General features: G+C 42.3%; 2 protein-coding genes across 2 annotated transcripts in view; both read left to right on the plus strand.

The window, feature by feature from the left end:
- Positions 1–11,554, plus strand: part of LOC133026922 (dipeptidyl aminopeptidase-like protein 6) — a 118,123-nt gene extending 106,569 nt beyond the window's left edge. The window contains exons 9-26 of the mRNA XM_061093907.1: positions 296–450; positions 560–657; positions 1,485–1,608; positions 1,691–1,729; positions 1,965–2,072; positions 2,333–2,424; positions 4,191–4,238; positions 4,361–4,479; positions 6,202–6,273; positions 7,292–7,399; positions 8,193–8,262; positions 8,730–8,924; positions 9,323–9,377; positions 9,493–9,592; positions 10,321–10,379; positions 10,479–10,551; positions 10,641–10,714; positions 11,405–11,554. Coding sequence (XP_060949890.1) covers positions 296–450; positions 560–657; positions 1,485–1,608; positions 1,691–1,729; positions 1,965–2,072; positions 2,333–2,424; positions 4,191–4,238; positions 4,361–4,479; positions 6,202–6,273; positions 7,292–7,399; positions 8,193–8,262; positions 8,730–8,924; positions 9,323–9,377; positions 9,493–9,592; positions 10,321–10,379; positions 10,479–10,551; positions 10,641–10,714; positions 11,405–11,554 — 1,739 coding nt within the window. The remainder of the gene's footprint in view (positions 1–295; positions 451–559; positions 658–1,484; positions 1,609–1,690; positions 1,730–1,964; positions 2,073–2,332; positions 2,425–4,190; positions 4,239–4,360; positions 4,480–6,201; positions 6,274–7,291; positions 7,400–8,192; positions 8,263–8,729; positions 8,925–9,322; positions 9,378–9,492; positions 9,593–10,320; positions 10,380–10,478; positions 10,552–10,640; positions 10,715–11,404) is intronic.
- A 3,060-nt stretch (positions 11,555–14,614) lies between these two features.
- On the plus strand, positions 14,615–17,030 carry LOC133027150 (tripartite motif-containing protein 16-like). Its single transcript, XM_061094175.1, has one exon. It carries the CDS (start codon positions 14,644–14,646, stop codon positions 16,303–16,305), a length of 1,662 nt encoding a protein of 553 aa, XP_060950158.1. The 5' UTR covers positions 14,615–14,643; the 3' UTR covers positions 16,306–17,030.
- Positions 17,031–19,013: the final 1,983 nt, after the last annotated feature.

A 19,013-nucleotide genomic window follows, 5' to 3' on the forward strand; every position in this document is an offset into this window, starting at 1 on the left:
TAACTATCGTTTCCTATTTTTACAACTTACATTGACTGATTTATGTCCTTTCCTAATTATTGTGTCCAATAGGTGACAGCATTTATGCAAAGAACAATTTATTGAGCTTCTGAATGTGCCACTAATGACTCTGCACTTTATACTTTCCCACATCACCTGTTGATTTCCTGCTGACAGGTAACAACGCTGTCCTCCCGTTGGCCGGGAGCCATCTCGTTAATTCACGACGCTGCTGTGAGAGTTTTTTTATTCGCTGTCCTTGTGATTGATGGTCATTTTATTCTGTCTCTGCCAGAGGAGATCCTTCGCTCCCACGTGGCTCACTGGTGGTCTCCAGATGGAGCCAGGCTGGCGTACGCCACCATCAACGACACGCTGGTGCCCAGGATGGAGCTGCCCATGTTCACAGGCACTCCGTACCCGATGGGGAAAGAGTACCACTACCCTAAGGTACATGTTCTAGCCCTTTTGCATCACTGAGACTTAATATTTAACACATTCTGTAACATAAAACTCAACAATAGACAAAGTGCATAGTTTCTTGCTCTTTTCTCGTCAGGCCGGTGAAGAGAATCCAGTTATAACTCTGTACGTCGTGAACCTTAACGGACCTCTTCACACCATCGAGATGAGAAGACCCGACGATCCCAGGATAGGGTGAGACGTCTGAAATGTCCACAAATTAAACTTGGAATCGTCCTGCACAAACGACATGAAATCACATTTTGATTCAGCCACGCAGTCATTGGCTGAAGGAAGTATTTTATCGGGTTGTCAGTCCTTCCTGTTCTTGTGAACGCGATATCTCAAGTACATCTTGAGGAAATGTTTTCAAATTTGGACTCAAGGATTAACTGATTATATTTTGCTACAACTACAGGGTCGTAATTCTTGTGTTTATAAGATTCACAGCAGCTCTTACACACACCTCCTATCTCGTATCATTGACTTGACTCCAGTGTGTGTTTGTTGTTATTGAACGAGGTCCACCCACATTCATCAACCTAATGACATTGGCAATTAAATGATTTGTGTCTTATTTTGTTTGTAGACTTAACTTAGATGAAGAATGTACATTAATTAACATCAAGGTTTCACATACGTTTTATTGCTGCTTTAGATTCTGTAAATTCTGTTTCTCCAGTGATAGATTTCACTTAATGTGTTTCCATGTTCGATTCCATTAAGTTTAATGACCTCATTTGCTCTGGCCGTTTTTTTCTTCTTCCCATTTTATTATTCCTCCTTTGCTGTGGCTCATAATGCGACTGTATGCTGCTCTAATATCTCAATTTCTCTGCCAGAGATCATAAATGATTCATCTCATTCTAAAATTCTATCATGATCTAAAACTAGTGAATGGAAAGATTCTGGAAGATTTCTTGCTCATGATCCAATTTTCTAATATTTTCACTGACCTCCTCACATTGCGTATTCACAGACCTTGAAATGTAAAATAACGTTAAGTTGTCTCTGTTTGTTAGTGAATACTATGTGACCATGGTGAAATGGGCCACCAGCACCAAACTGGCCATCAACTGGCTGAACAGAGCCCAGAACATCTCCATACTGACCCTGTGTGAGGCCACGACAGGCGTCTGCACTAAGGTACGAACGAGTCCAGTGAACACGTGACGTCTGCTGCTCGTCTTCATGCACCGAGTGAAAACTGTCACGCTTCTGTTTTCAGAAACACGAGGATGAAAGTGAAGGATGGTTGCACAGACAGGTGAGAATATAAATATACTTATTATGAGTTGTCTATTGTGTTTAACAGATTAAAGCTTTGTTTTCATAGAATCTGAAAAATGACATGACAATGGTGCTTGATTTTGCATGTTAACTTTTGTAAATTGTAACAGTGGGTACTTTTTTGTAGAACTATTAAGTAAACCCATTTATTAAGTGTTAAATTGTGTTTTTATGTAAGTTAAGTGAGTGATTTAATTATTGTGTATCTTCAGAATGAGAGACCTCTGTTTTCCAAAGATGGCCTCAAGCTGTTCTTCACTCGAGCGATTCCTCAAGGAGGCCGGGGCAAGTTCTTCCACATCTCCATGTCCATCTCCCAGGTACAAGGATGTTCATGTGTCGATTACTACTGAGAATCAGAAAACATGTGTAAAACAACTAAGTGATAAAGGTTGCAGGGTCATGCTAAAACAATCATACTTTAGTTGTACACAAACAAACGTTTAGGTGTTTTAAGTTCCTAGTAAATAATCGTACTTATGTACAAGTCTGACTTATTCTAAACTTTGAAAATCTGCTTAACTTACCCAACATGTACTAAACTCTTCTCTTTCTCTGTGTACTTTTCTCCACCTAAAAGCCGAACACCAGTACAGACACGCTGCAGTCCATCACCTCTGGAGACTGGGACGTCACCCAGGTCCTGGCCTACAGTGAGGACAGCCAGCTGATGTGAGTCCCTCACTCACAGCCACTCACAGCAATGCATCAACATCTTGCAGAAGTTTTTTTTTTTGGGGGGGGGGGTGCTGTGCACATTATTTATTCCCGAGCAAACAAAAGTCACATTGATGCAGCTTTAATTAATTTATTGAGCACTTATTAAGTCCTGTCAAGCTGTCATCCTCCTGGAGATTAGGCATGTGGAGGCGTAAAGAATTTATTCTCCCTGTAACCTTGGCTTGACACGATAATCATGTCAGCCGTGTCTGAAATAATGAGGAACCATGACGTGACACATGAGGAAATCACTTTCTGAGCTGGCAGACGCAGCTCCAACACTGAGGAAGGGGATGATTAAAATGGATTTTTAGCCCAAACCTTTTTTTTTAAAACTTGTTTTCGTCCTTCAAATATAATATAATAATAAAACAGTTAGTTTTATCTGATAAGAAAGCTTAAAAATAAGATGTTAGACAATGGGGTGGATGTTTCAGCACCACGGAGAGAGACAGAGAGCAAGAGACCACATGTTTGAATGGTTTCTGTCTCTGTCCGTGGTTCTGAAACAAGGATCCACTGTTTCCATCCACATGATCCTGTTTATCCTCACGCTGCCTATCCATTATGATCAATGGCCATTTTGAGAAGGCAGTTATTGTCTCTTGTGTTGGAGCCTCGTGTTCCTCCACCAGCTCGTAAACGTCCAAACAATAAACTGCTCTAATAGTTCAGGCAAAGTAGCGTTTTACGACCGACTAATTGTAAAATATTTTTTTTCAGCATAGATCATTTCTATGAGGTGTCCAGAACAACAAACTAAAAGTCCTAAGAAATCCTAGTTGAGGAAATATGTTTAATTCTCATCAATGTGTGCCAATAAGGCAACAATACACCCCAAAAAGACTATTTTTTTCCTTTACTCCAATCGAAATAAAACTTTACACAATGAAAGTAGCCATGAAACGTAACATTTTTTGTATTACAAGTTTCTTTTGAAATGAATTTGACAAGCACATGAGCTCCACACTTATTGAATATGTCCTAATTTGCATAGGCAAACACCATACATATGTATTACAAATCCATACATAAATGCATTTTCAAAGAAACTTGTAATACAAAAAATGTTACGTTTCATGGTTACTTTCATTGTGTAAAGTTTCATTTTGATTGGAGTAAAGGAAAAAAATAGTCTTTTTGGGGTGTATTGTTGCCTTATATGCACACATTGATGAGAATTAAACATATTTCCTCAACTAGGATTTCTTAGGACTTTTAGTATGTTGTTCTGGACACCTCATAGAAATAATCTATGCTGAAAAAAATTCTTTTACAATTACTTCTATTTTTGGCTCCAAAATGGGCTACTTTGCCTGGACTATAAATGTGCTCGGTGTAAAAAGCTCCCTCCGTCTCTGCTCCGCCCGGGAGGAGTGTGACTCATCGCCGTCACTCCCAGATCAGTTCACACCCACGCTTCCAGGCCAGGAGGCGACTGGGATCCGACTAACATGAGCTCACTTCTTTATGGAAACACATTCATTCTTTTGTTCAGAAGTGGTAACTGAACTCTACCAAACAAAAAACCCTTCTTCCCCACAGGGTTGCGATTCGACCTAGTTCTTTTCTAAAAGGATTCATTCCCCTTTTTTCCCTCCATCATTGATTTATAAAATAGAACTTCTCTAGTAGGTTGTGCTTGTACTTCTGCAACTTATAGTTCAGTCAGATCTAATGCCACGATATGTGTTTTTTTTCTGTTTGCATGAGTACAGATACTTCCTGAGCACTGAGGATGGTCCAAAGCGAAGGCATCTGTACAGGTAAGCCCTGCTCCTGTGGCATTTGTACCAACTGGGTTTGACAGTGGAAGCCGCTGACATTTTGCTCATGTGCATAAAAGTAGAAGTCTGCAAAACGTTGGCTGTATTCTTTGTTTTCTTAGCGCCGACACGTTTGGTTCGTTCAACCGCCGCTGCCTCTCCTGCGCCTTGTCCGACAGCTGTGGCTACATTAGCGGCTCCTTCAGCCACAACATGAGCTATTTCCTTCTCGACTGCCAAGGTAGCTAACACCTGCATGTCTCCTTCCTCTCTTTCTGCAACTCTCTGTTCATCCTCACGACTTTATGAAGGCAATCGAGGCTGAAGTTTAACAGCACGGTGCAAGTTCTGCTTTTATTATGTTACTGTGTTCTATGTGGAACAAGGGGATTAATCATCAACATTTTAATGCTTTATTTTACTATGACATTTCCACCGCTGCACTGTGATGTTGATTTATTGTTGAAGAACTGTTCAAAGACAAATAATAAGAGTTTATTTATTGATGAATAGAAAATACAACCCAGCAACAAAGCAAAACTATATAAACCTTTCTTTAATCCGAGCACACACTCATAACACATCCCTCAGGATATTATTAAATAAACTTTCTTTATTCCTCTGCTCCAGTAACGGCCAGTGGCTGGAGGCTTTATGTTTCATGTTGTGGAGAAAAAAGGGAAGATGTCCTGCCTCGTGAACCTGATATCTCCCGACTGCCTTGAAGGAATCCTTTCACATGTGGTAGAAAGATTCATTTGGAATCAAGGATTAGCTGATTTGATTTTGGTAGATAAAGGGAAAGGTCATGGTGGCCTCACAAAATATGTTCACTCGGACTCAAAGATGAAGTGATTAGATTTCAGTGGTCAAAGGTAAAGGACTCAGATTTTGTAGATGGAAACCACACTGGTTGGTGAAGGCATACAATCTGGTTTACTGTGTTTTCTGTGTTCGTCTTGGCTTGACATTGAAAAGAGGCTTTCATCAATTGGCAACAGAAAAATATCACAGATCACAGAGGACAGTATTTGAGTAGCTGAAGGTCGGTGTTATTCTACAGTCGCTGCACTTCTTTGTCATGTGTTTGGACGACTGGAGGCATCGAGCTGTCAACAGACCGAGTCCTTGAATGTCGCTTCTCTCTGCAATGTTTACCAGCCAGTTTTCATCAACAAGAAAAAAATACCCTTGTCGTTCCAATCCGTCCACTTCTAATGTATACGCACTGGGCTGGCCGTGAAAATACAGAGAGAACAAGGCAAAGCACTTTTCGAGATCAGAAGAATATCACAATGTCATCGCACTGTGTTCACACTGCCACAGAAATAGAGCCCGAGGTGTCAGAAGATTCCTGCGTGTGTGTGATCAGTGTCAGACTTCAGAGTGTAATCGCTGATCAAACAATCACCTCTGATCCGAACTAAGTGATCATCACTGAACGCAGATCAAGTAGCGAGCGGCCCCGATGCCGTCAAACTGCCTCTCAGTCGACCCCACTAATCAATGAGAGTCAATGAAGAATTCATGTGATGAGGTTATAATATCATTACCACGAAAAGAGAGAGAGAGGAGGAAGAGGAAAGAGGGAGCGAGTCCAACAACTGCAGCCTCAGTGTTCCTGTGCACAATTTGCTAAGTGCATCAATCACTTCACTCGCCGTCCATCCTCGGGCCTCGTCGAGGTTTCAGAGGCTTTAGAGGGACTTTGCTTGTGGCCTAGATATGGACGAGCCTTTCCAGCTGATGCATTACATAAATCAGGAGACTAACGAAATGCCTCTTTGTCTGATGGACGTGTCTCTGTCTGTTTTGATCAATTCAGACTCAGACTAGAAACGAAAAACACTCAAATTCAGCAGAATAAATCATTTACTGTTATTTTTGCTATCAGACAAAAGGCTGATGTTGATGATGATGAGACTAAAGAAGTGTTTCCCCCCCCCCCCACGTTTCTCCTCAGGCCCCGACATCCCGTTCGTGGCCATTTACAAGACGCAGAGAGACGCAGAAAGTGAGACACAAGACAGAGAAAGTGAGTTTTTCAACCATTTATCATTTTCCAGACTCAGAATGATCCTGCAGACGAGTCCGCCTTGTTTTTTTAATTTGCATATAGTAGCAACATTGAAAATGACCTTGTGGAATAGGGCCGTGTTTCCACTGCAGTGACCACCTGTGCACTGAGTCATCGTTTGTCCAAGAGCCAAGTCCCGCTTGATGGAAGTAATCACATTACTCCTCACAATGGATGTACTCATTAAATTATGAGCTGCCCAACAGCAACATCAGCATGCTGTAATTTGATTACTAAAGTGTGTGTGTTTGTGTGTCTGTGTGTGTGTGTGTGTGTGTGTGTGCGCCAGCCGGTGTGTCATCTTTCATCAACATGATGTCGCTGCCCTGACTTTGTTAAAACAAGTCTGCAGTTTGATTTTATTACTGCAGCTGTGATTTTTTGTGGGTAATTGAGTTCATTCAGCTTCACAGGCTGTTTCTACACTGACAGGTTCTGCTGCAGTTCACATCACTGACATCTGTAACGAATGCAACGTGTCGTTAGGAGAGTGTTGATCACAGGGAGGAAGCTGCCTGTGTTCAGAGTGCGTTTCCTCTGACTTCAGCTTCCAGTGCAACCAAAGGCAATGAGCCGGCTGCACAAACCACCTGTTACCTGCTGAATAAGCACAGCTGGTTTCTCTTTCTAGGGCAAACTCTGGATTATCCAGGTCACAGATTCACCTGCTCTCATGTCTGTGGGGTCGGATTAGTTGAGGTTCATGTGGGAGGACTGGGAGGATTCTGATAATGTGTGGGCGTTATTTCTTGTTTGAATTTAAAAAACACAGCTCCACACATTGTTTTCCATATTTTAATGAATAAATCCTCATTCTAGAAAATAGCTGAAGAAGATTGTAAACAAATTTTCTGTTGTTTAACAGATTTTAATATGTTTAGTTTTGGTTTCAAGATGTAACTTCAGATGTATAATTTGAACTTGAACCACGTCTCTCTCTAAACATGAAGACACACATCTGGTTTTCTGTCTGCAGGTATCACAGAAGTCTACAAACTGGAGAGCAACGAGAACCTGAGGCTGACCTTGGATTCCATGCAGATGCCCACAGTGGAGTACAAGGAGATCCACATGGATGATTACAGTACGTGTCACAGCCGGAGTTAAACATCAGGAAACAACCAGAAACATGCAAATTAGATACTGAACAATAAAGCTGTGTCTGCGTTTATGTAGAAATTAGTCTTAAAATGTGGTTAAAAGTTAATTTAACAGTTTCTTTAGTGACACGACAGCAGAAACTGCTCTGAGGAGAATAACGTCACATACATTCCTGAAGCAGTTCTGTGTGAGAAAGGGTATTTTTTCTTAAATCCTTAATATTAGTCGAGCCAGCAGATCTGAGCCACAGCAGCTGGAGGCGCCTGTTTGAAGTTATTGCTGCCAAAGGAGGTTCAACCAGTTATTAAAATCTAAAGGTGCACCAGCGCTGTCAATGTGTAATGGATGTGTTCAATAAAACCCCCAAAGATTACGAGATGATATATTAGATGATGATATTAGCTTATTGTTTTTGTCTATTCTACCGACTTAGAGGAAGATCAGATCCCATTTCATGGCAAATTAATGTAGAAAAAGTCAATTCCAAAAGGATCAATTACTTTTTTCTCCCACTGTAGTTAAATGTGGTGTTTTAATTATAATTTAATCTGAAAACACATCAGTTAAGCTGCCATTAGGGCAAAAATATCAGTTTTTTTTACCTCCTGCAATTAAAATCTATTTGTCATTTGTTTTAGCCTCTCCCAATTAATTAGATTTCCAGAAAAATAAATTAGATGTAATTATTAAAGATAGCGGATATTTAAAAGTATGAATTAAATGTTGTGTTCCATCAGGCTTCATTGAAGTGTGTTTATTGTGTGTCTGCCTCACAGCTTTGTCGATGCAGATCCTGAAGCCCGCCGGCTTCGTGGAGACGAACCACTACCCGCTGCTCCTGCTCGTGTGAGTATCAGACAACGCTTTCACACACTCACACATCGGAGAAGTTTGTGTGACTCACATCCACTCGTCTCTCCGATGTGTTGTTCTCATCGAAGGAGATTTCCTTGGCAGAACTTTAATCAGACTTATTCACCAAACACAAGGATGCGTTGCTCTGTCCTCTAGACAGATGATGACTTCATTGCGGATGAGGAAACGTCTCCTGCTGTTCTTCTTATTCTGTCATTAGCGTTTTGTTGTTTTACTCCGTACCTCACATCTCAGCTTGGCCTCACACGCTCTGCTTGTACATGTCAGACTCTCTGCATGTAAACATTTTCAATCCTGAGAAGTTTCATCATTACTTTCTCAAATCATCTTTGGAATAAATTCAACTTTCCAATCCTGCGTAGAGAAGCAAGAGAACCCATCAAACTTCCTCTGTAGAAATGTGTGTGTGTAATCAGTCTGTCCTTGTTACTGTGCAGCGATGGGACACCTGGTGGTCAGATGGTGTCAGAGCAGTTTCACATGGACTGGTCCACAGTGCTGGTGAGCAGCTTTGGCGCCATCGTGATGCGCTGCGACGGCCGGGGGAGTGGCTTCCAGGGAACCAACCTGCTGCACCGCATCCAGAAGAGAGTGGGCGTGTTCGAGGAGCAGGATCAGAAGGACGCGCTCAAGTATGTCTGGAGCTGCATCTTTTCATCTTGTGTTCCTGAAAACATCAGACGGGTGTTAAATGGCGATTTGTTTAACAGAGAGTTGTTCAGGACAATTAAAGCAAAACATCATTGTAGGAGATGCTTTAAAAGAAGAGCCGTCAGATCCAAATCTGTGTCATGATGTTAAGAAATGATAATTGTGTTAACATGAGGCCACATATTTTATAATATGCAAATTCAAAATATGGATTTAATAACTTAAAAAGCTGCAAAATAATATTACCACCATCCTGTTTTTTTTCCTGCAGCTTATCCGCGGTCACCTTTCAACTTGACTTACCGAAGCAATAGAAAGTTCCTTTAAAACTTGACAAACAACTGTTTACCTGACGTGAACCTGTGTTTATCTGTTGCAGTTTTCTTTTGAAAGAGTCGTATGTTGACAAAACCAGAGTTGGGGCCTTTGGACAGGTAGGAGACGAGTCACTGTGGAGCTGAGAGGAATCAAACATGTGTCTGTGGACGTCACCACCTGTGATAACATGCGTCTTCTGTCTGTGTGTGTCTGTGTGTGTGTGTGTGTCAGGTGTATGGCGGCTACGTGACCAGCTTGTTGGTCAGCGGCGAGGAGACTCCAGTGAAGTGTGGAGCCGTGCTGTCGCCCATCACAGACTTTGAATTATATGGTGAGAGAAAATTTGAAATCTGTAGCCTCTGCTCTGTGTCGTAAACAAATCCAGTTTCTCTGCTGTGGCCGTGGAGTCGTCAAAAACAGGGAGAGGATGCAGAGATTGTGAATCTGGAACCTTTAACCCTGCAACTGGAAGTAGTTTCAGTGGCTGTGTTAAACATAAACATGAACCGTGTGAGGAAGGAGCTCGTTCACCTCCTCGTTGAGCTGCTGCCGATGCACCGGGAACCCAATCAAACAAAGATACCTACACCGGCCTCACCCCGGCTGCCAAAGGAATGGAAATGTGTGAAATGCAGAATTGTGTGAAGAGGAGGTTGATGGAGAGAGAGAGAGAGAGAGAGAGAGAGAGAGAGAGAGAGAGAGAGAGAGAGAGAGAGAGAGAGAGAGAGTGCACTCCTGTAACCATAGATTTCACAGAGTCAGGAAACTGCAAATTAAGGAGGAGCTGGATTTGGCGGCGTGACGAATTTCTCATCTATTTGATTTCTCTCGCTTTGCCGGAGGGGGCGAGAGACATGCCGTGACACCGGATGAGTTCAGAATTGCAAATGATGACGGTCCGCGGCAGCTTAGAGACTTAATAATATGTTCATGTGTGAATTAATCTGAACGTGGTGAAGAAAAACCTGAAAATGTCGACTTTTCCTCCTCAAAGTCTCGAGAGAGAGAAACTTGATTTTGATGCCGAGGAAAAGTATTAATTGCATCTTTTATTTCCAGCCTCTGCATTTTCAGAGCGATACCTCGGATTGCCAAAACCTGATCCACGGGCATACGCAGTAAGATTTCATTATGACAGTTTTAATATCTCAAATTCCAGTTGATTATTGTAAAAATCCAATTGATCCCCTTTGCTTCTGTGTGTCTTTACTCTGCAGATGGCAAATCTAGCACATAGAGCGTCTCAGTTTATGGACAAGAAGTTTCTTATTATCCATCCGACAGCCGACGGTAAGTCCAGAATTATTGAAAGGTGCAAAGAGAATATAAAAAAATGGAATCTGACGTTTTTGGCATCTGTCTGGTTCTGTATTTTGCAGAAAAAGTTCATTTCCAACATACGGCTAAATTCATTGCACAGCTCATCAATGAAAAGGCCAACTACACTTTACAGGTACGTGGTTCTACGCTGCACAGCCAGTGTCTCTGCTCCTCTTTCTCTTCCCTCGTTCGCTGAGTCTCCAGCCTTCCGGGACTTCTCCATCCCGGCGGGGATCCCGCAGCAGGCCGAGGATTAGCCGCTAACAATGCCTTTCTTCCACAAAATGAGATTATGAGACCTCGGCGGGCAAACTGCATTAACACCGGCACTAATCCAATTAGGAGACAGTGAAGAGCGGCTGGATGCTCGTCGGAGCTCGTTATTGACCCGGAGACGAGTCACTTGGCTCACACACACACACATTGACCTGGTTCCTGCAGCAGCTTCTGTGGGTTTCAGGTCAACACGAGTAAACACGATTACTCAGCTAGAATGTGTGTTAAGCTCATGAAATGAACGTCCCACTGGTGCTGGATTCATTTCTGATTTAACGGAAAATAATAATAGTTTTAAAGGAGCTTTCTTTTTGTATAATTCCAAACATAAACCAAGTTGATTGGACAAGAAATGACTAAACCTTGAGCTTTTTTATTCTTTGTCCACGTAGTTCACTTTCAATGATCTACAATCAGCATTTCAACCAAAGGGTGAATTAAAGTTTTCATTATGAGAACCCTTATATATAGAGTTCTGGTTTGTGGTGAGGTTTGGAAACTTTCCCCTCTTGTTTGATGAAGTTCTTATCGTGTTCTCCCGTCTCAGATCTACCCGGACGAAGGCCACTTCATCCACAGTGAGGCCACGAGGCAGCACCTCAGCCAGTCCCTGGTGAACTTCTTCGAGGAATGCTTCAGGCTACCGGAGCGAGTGTTTGAGGAGGCTCTGGAGGAGGAGAGCGAAGAGGAGGGTTAGCTCGGCCTCGCTGGGCTCCTGCGCCCCGCGTCCCCCCCCCGCCCGCCCATACAGTCATCTACCACCACACTGGCGTCCCAACAGTCCACAATATGCAACTCTCATCTGCTCTTTCACTGGTTTTGGTTTTGCATCTGGATTCCCTGCGTGTCCACCTGGGGAACATGAGACCTTCCAGCAGCCGACGGATCTACTCCTGCTTCTATCCTACTCGTTTCGTGCCCGGGGTTCGAACCCAAACGGCCGACAAGAGACCGCTGACTCGACCCGATGTTTTGGAATATACCGATCGACATGACAGGAAGCTGTCTCCTCCTCCTCCTCCGCAGGATGGACCAGCTCCTCCAGAGCAGTGGAGAGGAAGCACCGGCTCTCACACAGACTTTGACGCTGTGAGGAGAAGGAGCACCGATCAGCACATAACTCCAGGGCTTGTATATTAATGGAAATCAGACGCCCGGTGGGAAAAAAAACAAAACGCTTCTGTGGGGCGTCTGGAAACGTGCAGGATGCAGGAAATGTAACTATTTTTAAAGTCGTGAAGAACTTTTCCTTGTTGGACTGTGGTCGTGTCTGTTGTTCTTATGTAAAATAGCACACAAACATTCACTCGGCTATTACGGAGACATTTTCTTTTTGGATTCCATGTTTGCCCCCCCGATGTTGGTTTCATCTTGCTGCCTCATGTATTCCAGTGATGCCGATCGAATTCTCCGACTGGCAAAGTGTTTGGAAGAACAGAATCACGATGGGTTTCTTAATGTTCATTTTAGATTGTTTTTAACCTGGTTTTAACAAATGTTCTTAACAGAAACTTGTTTTGGTCACTGTGCCTTACTTTGTCAGAACACATCCTGCTGTGGGACTCATTTTACTGGACTGGTTTGATATTTGGGGAAATATATTTATGTGTGATTGCTCCCATTCGTTTCCGTCCCGAACAAAAACGAAGTTACAGCCACACCAGCCAATTAGCTTAGTGTTAGGACAGAGGCGGAGCTAGTTAGGGTTAGTTAGCTGTAGATCAATCTGCCAACCAGCTGCACACTGTGATTTAAAGAAAAGGAAATACATCTTCACACCGAGGTTAAAAATGAACAGAATCAAGAAACCAGTGTTTGTTATCGAACGTTACCTAAACTTCAAATCGGTGAACACGTGGTACGAGGTTCGAAGACAGGAAGCCGACAGGTGAGTCGTGTTATATTCTGAAAACATGTTTGCTTCACAGTCCAACTCATGGAAAATACAGAATATAAAAGGATGAATTACTGAGGCACAAGTTTCATTTTCCATGTTTCTAATTTCTTTTTATTTAAATGGACATTTGTGTTACATTTCAGTGCATGTTCAGAAGTTTTTTGCAGCCCCCCCGATCAGTTCCACACGGTACTTTTGACATCTTGAATGTTCCTTACTGGATTGCATAGATTACATTTCCAGTAGTATTGTGATTGAGAACCCAGTCTCGTCAGCTTGATGTGTAAATGTTATTCAAATATCATTTTATTCTAAATAGAGAAAAAAACAATATTACCTGAGTGTTATTTGTGCATAAAAGCATTTTGGAAATTACATTTGACTTTTCATTTCTCTCCTCCTGTTGCTGTCCTGGACTTGAGTTGGAAGTGGTCGTTATAAATAACCAATCGCAAACTCTTTTGCCCGAGGTTGAGGACGTTTTCAAAGACGTTAAACGTTGTAACCCGAAGCATAGAAACAGATTAATGGCAGATTGTGGCATGAAGGTAAATGTTAGAATAAAAAAAGTAGATATTTTATCAGCGTACAATGTTTTTGGCTCATTAGACCCCGAGCACTGACATGACGGGTGAGGCCCTATTGAAATTGTAAGGATTATTATTATTATTCAGACAAATTAATTGGCTTTTTGAGGGCTTTAACATACTCAAACTCTTACCAAAATTTGCAGAAAGTTAGAAAGTGGTGAAAATTTACGTATTCTGGAGAAATTTTCAATGGGCTCAACGGTGCCCCCCGAGACCCCCAGAATCGATACACAGGTGTATCATGACCAGACAAACAAAAAAGTCTTTAGGTGCAATTGGAAAAACACAACAGGAAGCCTGCTATTTTGCATTTAGTGGCCATTTTGGCCATATTCCACATTTTTACTTTGATGTACTTGTACCAGGGCTTCCATCGGATCAACTTCAAATTGAGATGAGTGTCATCACAACAAGATGGAGATAAAAACTGACCGAGGGATTGATTTTTCGTCACACGGTGTGACCGTGGCGTGGCGTCAAAGTTTGATTACACGCGATTAAAACACAATGTTCTGTAACGCGGACATACTTGGACCATGAATCCTTTGATGCTGAGCCGCAAACAAACAACTCCACTCCTGCAGTATCAGTCTTCCTAGATCAAAGGAAACTTTATGTCTTGCAAAGGTCACGTCTCTTTCTCGCTCAGAATTGGGACATTTCCTCAAACCGTGTCAACGGCGAAAGTTCATCCTTCGCCAAAGGAGACGATGTTGGCATAACTCCACTGTGTATTGTCCTATCACCACCAAACTTCTGTCTCATGATCAGAGTCCAAGCCTGATCATTATTTTTTTTTTTTTAGGTAAAAAGCATGCAGCGCTTCAAAATGCATGTGCTCGGGCCCACCCAGTGCTGCTTTGCAGCCCTAGAAATTTTAGAAATTGTATTTTATAGTTGGTACTATCCAGGGTTGAGCAATTCTGGTTTTACTTGTGTTTTTCTTTGTGAAGCCCTTTGTAGGTTGGTTTTTATTCATTGAAAACATTCGTTAACTTTTCTGGAAACTTTGAAGAATGTGAATCTTACAACCTGAGCTGTTGTGAGCTGAATGTGACAGTTCCCAGTGCAACTATTCACTTTGAGATGTGATAACACAGATAAGAACCAGCTCCTCCCAGTCAGGACATGTCTGTGTCTCCTCCCTTCACAGGCGTGTCAGTGTAAGAACCAGTGAACAACAAGCTGTGAACTGTGGGAGCTGAGTCACTGCAGGGAGTGAACGAGAGGGGGAGGGGCAGGGTTCTGTTTGTGTTCAGAGGAAGTGAAACTGTTCTACAGTCACTGGCAGCAGCTGAAATGGCGCAGCAAGAAAATCAACTGGACAGAGAAAGATTCTCCTGTTCGATCTGTCTGGATCCACTGAAGGATCCGGTGACTACTGGCTGTGGACACAGCTACTGTAAGAGCTGTATTAACACCCACTGGGACAAAGAGGAGGAGAGAGGAAGCTACAGCTGTCCTCAGTGTAGACAGACCTTCACACCGAGGCCTGTCCTGGAGAAAAACACCATGTTAGCTGATTTAGTGGAGGAGCTGAAGAAGACTGGACTCCAAGCTGCTCCTGCTGATCACTGCTATGCTGGACCTGAAGATGTGGCCTGTGATGTCTGCACTGGGAGGAAACTGAAAGCTCTCAAGTCCTGTTTGGTTTGTTTGGCCTCTTATTGTGAAAAACACCTCCAGCCTCATCTTCAGTCAGCCCCATTGAAGAAGCACAAGCTGGTGGAGCCCTCGGAGAAGCTCCAGGAGAACATCTGCTCTCGTCACGACGAGGTGATGAAGATATTCTGCCGCACTGATCAGCAGTGTATCTGTTATCTCTGCTCTGTGGATGAACATAAAGACCACGACACAGTGTCAGCTGCAGCAGAAAGGACTGAGAGGCAGAGAGAGCTCGGGCTGAGGAGACAAACAATCCAGCAGAGAGTCCAGGACACAGAGAAAGACGTGAAGCTGCTTCGACAGGAGGAGGAGGCCATCAACAACTCTGCTGATAAAGCAGTGGAGGACAGTGAGAAGATCTTCACTGAGCTGATCCGTCTGCTGGAGAAAAGAAGCTCTGATGTGGAGCAGAAGATCAGATCCCAACAGGAAACTGAAGTGAGTCGAGTCAGAGAGCTTCAGGAGAGACTGGAGCAGGAGATCACTGAGCTGAAGAGGAAAGACCATGAACTGAAGCAGCTCTCAGACACAGAGGATCACAACCAGCTTCTACACAACTACCCCTCACTGTCACCACTCAGTGAATCTACACACTCATCCAGCTTCAGGATCCGTCCTCTGAGGAACTTTGAGGACGTGACAGCAGCTGTGTCACAGGTCAGAGGTCGACTACAGGACATTCTGAGTGAGACAGAGACAGAGATTTTACATATTGTGTCTCAAGTGGATGTTTTACTGCCACAACCAGAGCCAGAGACCAGAGCTGACTTCCTAAAATATTCACAAGAAATCACACTGGATCCAAACACAGCAAACAGATATATGTTATTATCTGAGGGAAACAGAAAAGTAACAGGAACGAGAGAAAATCAGTCTTATTCTGATCACCGAGACAGATTTACTGGTTCTCTTCAGGTCCTGAGTAGAGAGAGTCTGACTGGACGTTGTTACTGGGAGATGGAGGTGAGAGGAGTTTATGTAGCAGTCACTTACATGAATATCAGCAGAGCAGGAGGTAAATGTGCATTTGGATTAAATGATAAATCTTGGTCTTTATTTTGTGATAAAGAAAGTTATAGCTTTTATTACAACGGGATCAAGACTCCAGTGTCAGGTCCTCGGTCCTCCAGAGTAGGAGTGTACCTGGATCACAGTGCAGGTGTTCTGTCCTTCTACAGCGTCTCTGACACCATGACTCTCCTCCACAGAGTCCAGACCACATTCACTCAGCCTCTCTATGCTGGAGTTAGGATTCATTATTTTGACTCCAGAGCTGAGTTCTGTAAACTCAAATAGACTCGAGTCATTAAAAGCAGTGATTTACATTCTGTGTGTAAATCTTTAACTTCTTTTGTCTCCATGTTTGTTGATCAAAGTTCGTCGTGGTGACGTTTCTGCTCCGCACAGAGATCAGCTGTCAATCAAACACTGACCTTCCTTTATCACACATATTTAGTTCTCACTTTGTAAAAGACAGAAATCTATAATTACACTGACATGAATGTGTTTGAAAGAACTAATGTTGCTGTTGTTTACTAAATCAATGTAGAAATCAGGTTGTGTGATTTTTTAGAACCTGTTTTGATCCTGATCCTCATCAATGAGCTGATTATTTGTTCTTTTCTTTTCCACGTGAGATGGAGGTGAAACAAACTGAGTGTGTGTCCATGAAATCACCGAACAAGAGACACTGCACAGAATTTACTGATGAAATGATCAATGACCTCAGAGCGTCAACATGTCCAACAGATCAACTACAGGCTGGTTGGATTTACAGAGCATCAGTGTTCTGGGATGTTTGGTCACATTTAAATGTGGATCCTGGTTGGTTTTTATTAGAGCTCGTCTCTGTAAAGTGTGAATCCACTCGTCCTCATTGTATTTACATATTTAGTGAACGGGCTTATTGATCTGCTGCTGCTCTCATCACATGTTTCTTAAACATGTGATTATACATTTAAATCTCTTATATATGTATAAAGCAATAAAAATGAACGTTGAAATAAAGAATAAATCCAGTCTGTTCTTTTGTCTTTTTGTCTTCATTCCACTTCCAAGTTCAGACAGTGGTGGAGACAGCGATCATCCATGGAAACACTTCTGTTTACTCTACAAAGTCGGACAAGTCATGTTTTTCCACACAAAACACAAACAGTGATACTTTTTGTAAGTGTTCTAAGTCCAGACGACATTTTGTATCATCTTTAATAACAGGTATTTGCATATGAATTCCAAGTATTAGACACCAGAAGGATTCTCGCCCCTAACCCTCTTCTCTCGCCTGTAGATTCTACACATTCACATGTTTAATCTGTTTAATGAGAAGAACACAACTCAACACCTAACACCCCCCCACCCCACCCCCCTTCACATTAAGCTGCACTTGCTGATGTAATGATGAGGGTGACAGGACAGCGACATCACATCATGTGAGTTTGTAAATGTTGCCCGAGGCTGTTCTCCAGCAGACACGTTTACTCTGTGCATGTTAAGGGCGAATAATAAACTGTAAGGAGCAGTTACATAGAAGTTATACTTAAACCAAACTTTTATTTTGGGGACTGAAAGGATTCAACTATAACAAAAACCAAATCATAAAACGGCAATTAAAACCCTCTCTGGCTCTGTCCTCCTGTCAGATGTGATATTGCTTAAAAAAGGTGCAGAATAAAATGCTGTTCTATTTTGTTTTATTATTTATTGGCCACTTGGAAGCTATGGAGCGCCACAAGTGTCACATATCACAAAGTATTTCATTTATTAACAACAATTTGTGCGATTATTAAATAGGCATTTATGTTTTTCTTTACTGGTGATGGTTCATTATAGGAAGCAGCAGAACCCAACGCAACATTTACATGTTATCACTGTTAAAACCTTTTGGAATGTAAAGACAAGAACATTCAGGGTAAATGCAGCTGCATGCAGCATTAATATCACATGTAAACCAGCTTAAACATCATCTGACATTATGTAAATCCTGCACTGCATCATGCTGCACATTCCTGCAAATATCCCTTTTCCCCACTTAAGGCTTTTTCAACAAATTGATTAAAAGCAGCGAACAACAAATCAAACATGAAGATTTACCCGTTAAGATTCACAAGTGATGAATGCAGCCAATCAGCGGCTCAATGTGGAGAAGCTCAAGTGCAAACAGACTTCAGAAAACATAGATCTGCTCGAAGGCGCTGTGATTCCCAGTGTAAACAGGATTGTGGTTGTATATCAGTGCTTTGTTTTCCCCCTCCCCGGATGAAATATTTCATTATTCTAAATAGAGAAAAAAACAATATTACCTGAGTGTTATTTGTGCATAAAAGCATTTTGGAAATTACATTTGACTTTTCATTTCTCTTCTCCTGTTGCTGTCTGTTGAGCCCTTCAGGACCAGACAGCGTGTTCGTTGATTCGAGGTTCAAGTGGGAAAGGTAAATAATTAGACAAGTCCAGTGTTCAAAAGTCTCACAGTAGTACATTTATTGTATAAGAACAATACTTACAGAGAATCTCTGGAGTTCTGCCGGACACGTCACCAGGTCACTGGATCATGTCACGAAAGAAGCCCCTACTTTACCAAGTCCACAGTATTTGTAAAAGACACACAGTCCAACACAGAGGCGGTTCTTTTCTTCAGGACACTCAGCGATTGGCCAGATGTGTACTGTCTCTCAGAGTGCAGTTTTTGCAAACACATCATTGTTGAGAGAAGGTCCAATCTACCAGGTGTCTCTCAATATTGTGCCTTTATCAAGAAGGGAGTTTTTGCAGTGGAGAGACCCAGTAGATTGGACCTTAGAGGAGGATTTCATATGATTTTCCCATAATAATTCATGAAATGGTTCTTTGTTATAGTCCGGGCGCATCCTCTCTCCTTCCTGAGAATCCGTGCTTTCATTATCTCAAATCTCAAGATGAATTTCCCTTCTCACGCTTTTCCCAAATTGCACTTTGCAGTCAGATTAACACTCAAATGTTTGCACTCTGTGTTTGACCCTGTACCT

Source organism: Limanda limanda, chromosome 20 (assembly GCF_963576545.1).
Source record: "Limanda limanda chromosome 20, fLimLim1.1, whole genome shotgun sequence".
NCBI lineage: Eukaryota > Metazoa > Chordata > Actinopteri > Pleuronectiformes > Pleuronectidae > Limanda > Limanda limanda.